General features: G+C 41.5%; 1 protein-coding gene across 1 annotated transcript; it reads left to right on the top strand.

The window, feature by feature from the left end:
• Positions 1 to 3116: 3116 nt before the first annotated feature.
• Positions 3117 to 9112, top strand: si:dkey-43k4.5 (potassium voltage-gated channel subfamily S member 2). The gene is made up of 9 exons (XM_054616073.1): positions 3117 to 3287; positions 3378 to 3511; positions 3673 to 3837; positions 3909 to 4080; positions 4423 to 4499; positions 5030 to 5198; positions 6271 to 6354; positions 7242 to 7334; positions 8651 to 9112. Exons 1-9 carry the CDS (start codon positions 3117 to 3119, stop codon positions 9110 to 9112), a joined length of 1527 nt encoding a protein of 508 aa, XP_054472048.1.
• The last annotated feature ends 1921 nt before the right edge of the window (positions 9113 to 11033 follow it).

Below are 11033 nucleotides of genomic sequence, written 5' to 3'. Positions count from 1 at the left end.
CATGTTCTATCACTCATGTTTCTCATGTTCTATCACTCATGTTCTATCACTCATGTTCTATCACTCATGTTCTATCACTCATGTTCTATCACTCATGTTCTATCACTCATGTTCTATCACTCATCTTCTCATGTTCTATTCTCATGTTCACTCATGTTCTATCACTCATGTTCCATCACTCATGTTCTATCACTCATGTTCCATCACTCATGTTCTATCTCTCATGTTCCATCTCTCATGTTCTATCACTCATGTTCCATCTCTCATGTTCCATCTCTCATGTTCTATCTCTCATGTTCTATCTCTCATGTTCTATCACTCATGTTCCATCACTCATGTTCTATCTCTCATGTTCCATCTCTCATGTTCCATCTCTCATGTTCCATCTCTCATGTTCCACCTCTCATGTTCCATCTCGTTGTTTCTCTGTTTGTTGATGGAGAGCTTTTCTCCTCCGCTGTGATTCAGAGTCCTGAATTATAGATCAACTTTATTCCTGTTCTGCAGCCTTCAGCTCCCCTGAGAGCTCAGCAGCTTCCTCGTGTCCTTCTAGACGCACAGACCCTCCTCAGTGATGATCATGTTTAATATATATAATATAATGTATTATACACTGAGTACTTCACATTAATGCAGGTCATATATGATCAATATACCGTGGAGAACATCTAACTGCTGCTATGATCAAACACGAGATTTAGGACAAAAATGTAATTTCAAATGTAAACATAACTTATTGTTATTTTGAGTTTTCATCCTAAATAAATAAATAATGTAAAGCTCAAAGGTGAACTTAGCTTCTTATAATTAAGGAAGAATGTATAAGTGGCTGAAAGCTCTTTAAGCTTCTTAAAGGTCCAATTCAGTGTCTGGTTCAGAAGAGCTTTGTTCACTGTGCAGTGGAGACAGGACTCCACAGCATGCTTGTAGAACCCTCTCTGACTACAGGAGGTTCTGGTCCAGATTATATACCGGGTTACAGGAAACAACAGTGAAACAGATGGTGTGGGTTAAGCTTCTCAGGAAGGACACAGGACCTTCGATCTATCAACACCCAAGATATGTATTCATGTCAGTTCAAAGAGTTTAGTTTAGTCTGAGAACCAAACTCACAGGTCTGTAGTAGTGGATTTACAAAGGCTCAATACAGGTCTGCTCTACAGGAGGAAAAGGTGATGGATACATTAAGGAGTGACCTCCTACAGGGCTGGTCTGATCCTCACATCTCACCAGAAGGTTCTACTCACAGAGGTTTGTTAATTAATGTAAAATAGTTTCTGTCTGGACAGAGGGTACTGTTACAGACAGAACAAGTTAAAGATACAAAACACTTCTACACTAGTAAGTAACCTTTGAGGTCGTGTCCTTTTAGCAAGTATGTTTTAATGTGAATTGTTTACACAAGCTTCTTCTTCTCCTCATTTATTGGTGCTTTTTTAACTTCTGATGTTGCATTTCTTCCACCAGTGAACTGTTTCATGGTTCCATGGTTTTCCCCCTCAGCACCGTGACGAGACTCATCATGTACAGTTAGAGATCAGACTCTGAACCTTCTCAACCTTCACCACACAACGAACTCATGTAGATGATCGTCCTTCAGGCTTCTTCTCATAATGTCTGACACTGAAACAGAGTTCATACCATGACTAATGACTTAATGACTACAAAGACACACGAAAGGACTACAAAGACATACTTAAGGACTACAAAGACACACTAAAGGACTACAAAGACACACTAAAGGACTACAAAGACACACTAAACAACTAAACGACTGCAAAGACACACTAAAGGACTACAAAGACATTTAACAACCACAAAGAGGTGTAAAGTGCAAAGTGATGCAAAGCTCCAATGAAGACAGATCTGTGCTCTAAAAGTCATCAGGAAGAGAGCTGTAGAGCTCCAGAGAGTCAGAGACTCAGATTCAGGTGCAGCCGGACCGCTCTGCTTCAAACAGCATTAAGTCCACATTAGGTTAACGGTGCTTCCTCCTCTCTCTAACATTATTACATGAAATTACAGCTACACTTTACTGCAGCGGGGCACTTCCTGCTGCTGTTTGGACCTTTCCACTACGAGGTCTCACTCTGATCAGAGACAAAAGAACAGAAAGATATCTTCGTTTCTCTGAAGCTCCACTTGTTGCTAAGCAATATTAAATCCTCATTTGCCAACTTAAGTATGTTTCCTGGCACTAATATTAACATTTTACTGTAAAATACAATATTTCAGGAGCAGTGGGAACACTAAAAACTTTACATGATACTTTTCACAGTTTTACAGTTTGAACTTTGTGATTTATTCATCTGTTGAGTGATTTCATAGTGTTTTATTGTGAAACGCCGTGTGGGTGTTTGCAGCAGAGTACAGTAGAGGAGCATGAGTGGGAGTTACTTTCTGTTTTGGCTGCATCTATATGTGTTTTTTTATCTTTATCACATGGAGACAAGTTGCTTTCAGCCACGTTAATGTTAATGTTGATAGGAAGTAAACCAGTGTTCAGGTGTTCCTGATCTGAAATCTGCGTGACGGCCTGCTGCACAGAAACACACCACCATATTCAGCCTGTAAGATGTGAGCTCCAGTAAAAGCCTGCTGGCTCTCAGCCAATGCACTCTGTGTCTCGTAGTCCACATCAGAATGTCTCCTACGTCAAAATTAGTGTCTGGTCGTTTGGTGCATTTAGCAGATTAGATGGAATAAGAGAGGCTCAAAAAAATAAAAACTCAGGCCAAAAAGTCCTCATGTTTTTTGCTGACTAAGCTCGTGATAAAGAAAAAAGCGAAGTCACATCCGAACACTTTTCAGTGTCAAATACTGCAGAAAGAGGATGAGGTCATTGGTCCGTCCTCATGGATGAGGTCGTTGGTCCGTCCTCATGGATGAGGTCGTTGGTCCGTCCTCATGGATGAGGTCGTTGGTCCGTCCTCATGGATGAGGTCGTTGGTCCGTCCTCATGGATGAGGTCGTTGGTCCGTCCTCATGGATGAGGTCGTTGGTCCGTCCTCATGGATGAGGTCCGTCCTCATGGATGAGGTCGTTGGTCCGTCCTCATGGATGAGGTCGTTGGTCCGTCCTCATGCTTGTCTCCGCTGTGTCCTCAGCAGGTAACCATGGTGAAGGAGCGTCTGCCCAGCTGGGTGCAGCAGGACTCTGACGAGGGTCTGGTCCACGTGAACGTCGGCGGGCTGAAGAGGAGCCTCTGCTCCAGCACGCTGAAGAAGTTCCCAGACACCCGACTGGGAAAACTGCTGTCCTGTGACTCTGAGGAGGACATTCTGCAGGTGGGTGGAGGTACTGAACTATAAAACCATCACCTCCTTCTGGCTCTCCTCCCCAGTTTCAAAACGTTTCCTCCTCCTCTCTCCCTGCAGGTGTGTGACGACTACGACGTGCAGCAGAAGGAGTTTTATTTTGATAGGAACCCGGGTCTGTTCCCGTACGTCCTCCACTTCTACCAGACGGGTAAACTCCACATCATGGAGGAGCTGTGTGTCTTCTCCTTCAGGTCTGTCTCACGTTAAACGTCCTCCTGCCTCACATTCAGACTCCACATCATAGATTACCTTTACAGATGTCTCAAAGGAGGGAATACACACATATTGAATTTAAATGAAGCTTGTTGGGATTCTCCTACCTCACTTCTGATTGGACGGTTTGCCCCCTCAGTCAGGAGATCGAGTACTGGGGCATCAACGAGTTCTTCCTGGACAGTTGCTGCAGCTACCGTTACCACGACCGCAAGCTGGAGAGCAGCCGCCACCGCAGCTGGGACGACGAGAGCGAGGTCAGCAGCGTGGACACGTCGGTGGACGAGATCTCGGACCTGAACAGGTGAGAAGACGCGTTTAGATCTGCAGGTGAAGGGTTAACGGTCCGCTCACCGCCGGCCTCCGTCCACACAGGGACATGCTGCATTTCCAGGAGGTTCGTTACGGGAACATCAGGAAGTGTCTGTGGCTGACGCTGGAGAACCCGGGATACTCCATCCCCAGCAAGATCTTCAGCCTGGTCTCCATCGTGGTGGTGCTCACCTCCATCGCCACTACCTGCATCAACAGCATCCCGGAGTACCAGGTCGGTACGGAGAGCCGGGGAGACGCCAGACATCATGTTTATAGATTCTGGAGGACTTACTTAAAAGAAAACTATTGTTATAAAAGTAGAACGTCTGCTGTAAAACCAAAAAACAAGGTTAAAAAACTAAAAACCTAAAAAGCATCATTTGAAAGATGGATTATTGTCCTCTCTCCTCTGTCCTATGTCCTTTGTCCTCTGTCCTTTGTCCTCTGTCCTTTGTCCTCTGTCCTCTTCCCTTTGTCCTCTGTCTTTGTCCTTTGTCCTCTGTCCTCTTCCCTTTGTCCTCTCTTCTATGTTCTCTCTCCTCTGTCCTCTTCCATTTGTCCTCTGTCCTCTCAGACACTTGATGATGAAGGGAAGGTGTTAGAGGATCCCACCATGCAGGCTCTGGAGGTCTTCTGCACCTGCTGGTTCACTGGTGATACTGGTGATGCTGGTGATACTGGTGATGCTAGTGACTGGTGATACTGGTGATGCTACTGGTGATACTGGTGATGCTAGTGTACTGGTGATACTGGTGATACTGGTGATACTGGTGATACTGGTGATACTGGTGATGCTAGTGATACTGGTGATACTGGTGATGCTAGTGATAGTGATACTGGTGGTACTGGTGATGCTGGTGATACTGGTGATGCTAGTGATACTGGTGATGCTAGTGATACTGGTGATACTGGTGATGCTAGTGATACTGGTGACTGGTGATACTGGTGATACTGGTGATGCTAGTGATACTGGTGATACTGGTGGTACTGGTGATGCTAGTGATACTGGTGATGCTAGTGATACTGGTGGTGCTGGTGATGCTAGTGATACTGGTGATGCTAGTGATACTGGTGATGCTAGTGATACTGGTGATGCTAGTGATACTGGTGGTGCTGGTGATACTGCTCATACTGCTCATACTGGTCTTACTGGTCTTGCTGGTACTGAGTATTGTTTGTGTGTGTGAGGTGGTGTCGCGGCTGCTGCTCGCTCCGAACAGGAGGAAGTTCTTCCATCAACCTCTGAACATCATCGACGTGGTTTCTGTGGCTCCGGTCTACGTCACTCTGCTCTTTGACATCACTGTGGGATCGGAGTCTGAACTGGGAGAACTGGGACGACTCATACAGGTTCTCCAGTTTCAGTTAAATGTATTTCAAGTCGGTCTGTTGTTTAATGTCACAGATACATTTTAAATGATACGATTTCAACATTAAAAATATAAAATATCAACAATAATAACACACAATATATAATCTAGATAACTCAACGCATTGATGATTTCTCCTCTCAGCTCCTGATCACCTGATTGACACTGCGTTTATCTGAAATATCTGTTAAAACTCATCTCTGCTGTGTTTTAACGCCACTTATCAGAAATACAAGTCAATGTGTCGCTATTATCAATGAACCAGAGTTCTACAGGAGTTTAATCTTTCATGAAGAACACAGACTGTCTTCATCTCTGTCTTCATTTCTGTCTCTGTCTTCGTCTTTGTCTCTGTCTTTGTTTCATGTCTCTGTCTCTCTCTCTCTCTCTCTGTCTCTCTCTGTCTCTCTCTCTCTCTCTCTCTCTCTCTCTGTCTCTGTCTTCGTCTCTGTCTTCGTCTCTGTCTCTCTCTCTCTGTCTCTCTCTCTGTCTCTCTCTCTCTGTCTCTGTCTCTCTCTCTGTCTCTCTCTCTGTCTCTGTCTCATGTCTCTCTCTCTCTCTCTCTCTCTCTCTCTGTCTCTCTGTCTCTGTTTCGTGTCTCTGTCTCTCTGTCTCTCTCTGTCTCTCTCTCTCTCTCTGTCTCTCTCTCTCTCTCTCTGTCTCTCTCTGTCTCTCTCTCTGTCTCTGTCTCTCTGTCTCTCTCTCTCTCTCTGTCTCTCTGTCTCTCTCTCTGTCTTCGTCTCTGTCTTCGTCTCTGTCTCTCTGTCTCTGTCTCTCTCTCTGTCTCTCTCTCTCTCTGTCTCTGTCTCTCTCTCTCTCTGTCTCTGTCTCTCTCTCTGTCTCTCTCTCTCTCTCTCTGTCTTCGTCTCTCTCTCTCTCTCTTTCTCTGTCTCTGTCTCTCTCTCTGTCTCTCTCTCTGTCTTCGTCTCTGTCTTCGTCTCTGTCTCTCTCTCTGTCTCTCTCTCTGTCTCTCTCTCTCTCTCTCTCTCTCTCTCTCTCTGTCTCTGTCTCTCTCTCTGTCTCTGTCTCTGTTTCGTGTCTCTGTCTCTCAGGTGTTCAGGTTGATGAGGATCTTCAGGGTTTTGAAGTTGGCCCGACACTCGACAGGCCTCCGTTCTCTGGGAGCGACTCTCCGGGTGAGTCGGGACTCTGTTTGAATGATTCTGACTCTCGGTGACAGTAAACCCATTTAAGGAAAATAAAGAGCTTTGTTTTCTGCTGACCTTTCTGCTGACCTTTCTGCTGACACGTAAAGATGGATGGAGTGCAGATGTTTTTTTTGGTGCTGTGCTTTTAGCTTTGAAGGACGTCGTTCTGAGCTTCAGGGACGAACGGCAGGAAGTTTGAGACCAAATGCTTAAAAAAACCCATGAAGTCCTGATTAGATTTGAGTCCGACGGCCTCGTGTTGTCACATGTTGTTACTCCGTAGGATCCATGAGGATCAGTCAGAACAGCAGAGAACCTGAGAGTCACGTTACAGTCTCATCCGTCAGAGGAGGGGGGGGGAGGGGAGGGCTTCATAACTGGATTTGGATGCATTATATTTACATTTAGACCGAAGCAGCACTTTAATAAATGCTGCTGACTCGTGAGCGGCATCAGAAGAGGAACTCTGAGAGCTCTCCTGGTTTCTGATCAGCGAGTTTAAAAACACGAGATTCAATCTGAAGAGACGGACGAAGCTTTAACGTGAAAACCACAGACAGTACTTTATCGGTACTAGTCAAGATAGTAAAGTACTAGTAAAGTACTAGTAAAGTACTAGTAAAGTACACGTTGAACTAATGTTCGCCCTGCTTCTCTGCTTAGTTTAATGTAAGAAGTTGAAATATATCAATAACTGATGTTTAGGCACTCATTTTATTTTATGTGAATTCACACAAATTCACATTCATAGCTGCTGGATGTCAAGTGATTTTAAAATCATGTGATTTCACAACATAACCACGTTGATAAGGTTCTGATCTGTTAGTCATGAAGCAGTCAATGGTCAGTTTGAACCCTCCGCGTTGCTCCTGCAGCACAGCTACAGAGAGGTCGGCATCCTGCTGCTCTATCTGGCCGTCGGAGTCTCCGTCTTCTCCGGAATCGCTTACACGGCCGAGTACGAGGAGGTAACGTTTATTATGAACGTTTGTTATGAACGTTTATTATGAACGTTTATTATGAACGTTTGTTATGAACGTTTATATGATCTTTATTATGAACGTTTATTATGAACGTTTGTTATGAACGTTTATTATGAACGTTTATTATGAACGTTTATTATGAACATTTATTATGAATGTTTATATGATCTTTAATATGAATGTTTATTATGAACGTTTATTATGAACGTTTGTTATGAATGTTTATTATGAACGTTTATATGATCTTTAATATGAACGTTTATATGAACGTTTATTATGAACGTTTATTATGAACATTTATTATGAACGTTTATTATGAACGTTTATATGAACGTTTATATGATCTTTTATGAATGTTTATTTATTATGAACGTTTGTTATGAACGTTTATTATGAACGTTTGTTATGAACGTTTATTATGAACGTTTATTATGAACGTTTATTATGAACGTTTATATACGTTTATTATGAACGTTTATTATGAACGTTTATTATGAACGTTTATTATACGTTTATTATGAACGTTTATTGATCTTTATTATGACGTTTATATCGGTTTATTATGATTTTATTTAACTCTTATAACGTTTGTGTTTTATTATGAACGACTTGTTTTGTTTAATTATGGACAGAAAGAGATTTTATGTCTCAAAGGTTAAATAAATAAATGCAATAATAGTAATATAGCTGGTAAAAGTGGAGCTTGTTTTCATGACTTTATATACTGCTGGTTGTTTAATCTATAATTACACATCATTTATTAGATGATCATATTTTGTTTTAATAATCTAAATCTGTAAAGTAACTAAAGCTGTCAGATAAATGTCGTGCAGTAAAATAACATTATTTAACAGTGAGTTGTAGAAGTATAAAGTAGCAGATAAAGGAAATACTCAAGTAAAGTAAAGCAAAGTACCAATACCTCAAATATATATGTATTTTTTTTTTTTTTTTGCAGTGACACAGACGTAGAGATTAAAACATGGGAAATATTACTGTTTGTTTGTAGACAGAATTTAGACATTTTCGGAGAAAATTAATTTTTTTAATTAATTAATTAAATGGTCAACAAATTGCTAGAACTGATAATAATAACAATAATAATAATAACAATAATAATAACAATAACAATAATAATAATAATAATAATAGTAATGATAATGTTTCTGTTTACAAGAATCAATAATTGCTAAATTACTCAGCATTAACAGAACTTGCTGGTTCACGTTGTCTGTTATGTTGTTGTTGTTGTATTGTGGTCTTCTTTAACGTGAACTCGTCTGTTCTGCTCTGTGTTTGAGGACGTGGGTCTGGACACCATCCCGGCCTGCTGGTGGTGGGGGACGGTCAGCATGACCACGGTCGGATACGGGGACGTGGTGCCCGTCACGGTGGCCGGGAAACTGGCGGCCAGCGGCTGCATTCTGGGCGGCACCCTGGTGGTGGCGCTGCCCATCACCATCATCTTCAACAAGTTCTCCCACTTCTACCGGAGACAGAAAGCTCTGGAGGCGTCGGTGAGGAACAACCACCGCAGGAAGATGAGGATGAGCTGCGAGAACGAGCCCGAGGAGGACGAGGAGGACGAGGAGTCGGACGGGGACAGCAGGTGTCTGGACGAGGACGACGATGACACTGATGACCTGGAGGAGGACGACGTGGATTACGAGGACGACGGAGGGGTGATCAATTATAGCTACGTGGAACATCCGTCCTACTCGTCCATCCTGAGGAGGAAGGAGCTGCTGGAGGTTCACATTTAAACTCCTTTAAAGTCAAATCTGGTCCACATGAACTGTGGATGAACTGTGGATTCATGTGTGAACTTCTCTCTGTGAGGATTAGTAATAACTGAAGAAAACAGTTCGATCAGATGACGGACAGAAGAGGAAGTCGGAGTGTCCATGAAGTAAAAGACACTGAAGGTTGTGACTAGTGGTGTCACGGATCATTGTGGATCATTGTTTAACGTTATCCGCCGTTATTCTGGTCTCCGATCTCTGATGATGACACACTGTTATCAACCAATCAGTGTTTCAATCAACAGGAGGAGAGCTAGTAACGTTAGCAGCACGGCTAACGGCTAAAAGGAGGAGAGCTAGTAACGTTAGCAGCACGGCTAACGGCTAAAAGGAGGAGAGCTAGTAACGTTAGGAGAGCTAGTAACGTTAGCAGCACCACTAACGGCTAACAAGAGGAGGTTCAGTTCAGTTACATTACGATGCGTTCAGGCTCTGTTCAGTATAAATGAGTATTGGTTGAAGGTAAATTATAACGTTATCATGATGCGTTCACATGTAATCTGTAAAATGTAGTGTTGGTGATGAACTAGAATAAATCCAGTAGTTTGAAGGAGATGTTTTCACATTAATATAAAATAGATATTAGAGATGAATTATGATGTTTAACTTCCTAACACTAGCTCTAAGATTATAACACATCATTAACACTACTAATTTCTTTTAGACAATAAAAACACAAAATAATCCTAATTATCTGAATTTTGTGTTTTTATGTAGAAAAAACACTTCAAATTACTATAACAAAGTATAACAAAGTATAACATTTAGTATTTTTAATGGTTTACTGACTATTCTGGATCCCTTGAGACCACACATCATAATCAATCACAACTGATACAATCAATCAACAAAGTGATCTGGATCTTTAAATCTGGATCATCAATGATCGGCAATAAAAACGTGATCAGGAATCTAAAAGTTATATTTGCTCCTTTTTGTCATTTGTGCTGATCCGAGCTGTGAGTTTTCTGATCCTCTGGTTCTGACACGATGTCCTGTTTGTCCTCGTTGTTCGCTGCATGTCGGGTCTCAGGATGGACGTTGTTCTCTGTTCAATAACTGAACTGAACAGGAAGTCAAATCTTATGCACGAAATAAAATAAAAAGTACCATAAAGAACTGTGAAAAGTACTTTTGTGGGAGAATCAGAGAGAAGATATATTTAAAGATCACTATGAAGTTAAACATCGCTAACCTCGATGCTAAATGCTAATACCATGACAATGCTAATAACAAAGTACTTTTACTCAGTAGTTCAGTATTGTTTTAAGATACTTGTACTTTACTTGAGTATTTCCATTTTCTGCAAATATTATACTTTTTTTTCTTTCACGACATTAATGTAATACCTCAAGTTACGCTGTAAATTCCGATAATAATACAAAATATAATCAACAAATTGATTATTATTGAATGAAATAGATCAAAACTTATCATTCATAAACTACACAGCAGTATGTAAAATACTAAAATGAGCTCCACCTTGAACAAATGCATGCAGAATATATAATAATATTATATATTCTGCATAATGAGTATGTTAACCTTTGATACTTTAAGTCTATTTTGATACTTTGAGTTTATTTTGATACTTTAATGCAGGACTTTTACTTGTACCTGAGTATTTTAACGCTTTAGTATTACTACTTTTACTTCAGTAAAGGATCTGAGTACTCCTTCTTGGTGGTGCCAACATATATTCATACTAAATATGAGCTGAGTATGAGGTGCGTTCAGTGTTTGGATTTTGTGCAGCGAGAAATGTGCCGATGTTCATCACTTTAGAAAGAAGTTCTGAGTCTGAGACGGGAGATTATATATCCTCAAGTTTACAGATTATTGGCAGTGAAACCGGGGAAGAAAGAAAGCGAAGAAGAAGAGG

Source organism: Anoplopoma fimbria, chromosome 17 (genome assembly GCF_027596085.1).
Source record: "Anoplopoma fimbria isolate UVic2021 breed Golden Eagle Sablefish chromosome 17, Afim_UVic_2022, whole genome shotgun sequence".
Lineage (NCBI taxonomy): Eukaryota > Metazoa > Chordata > Actinopteri > Perciformes > Anoplopomatidae > Anoplopoma > Anoplopoma fimbria.
The sequence above is the reverse complement of the archived record's forward strand: the minus strand, read 5'-3'. Positions and strand labels throughout refer to the sequence as shown.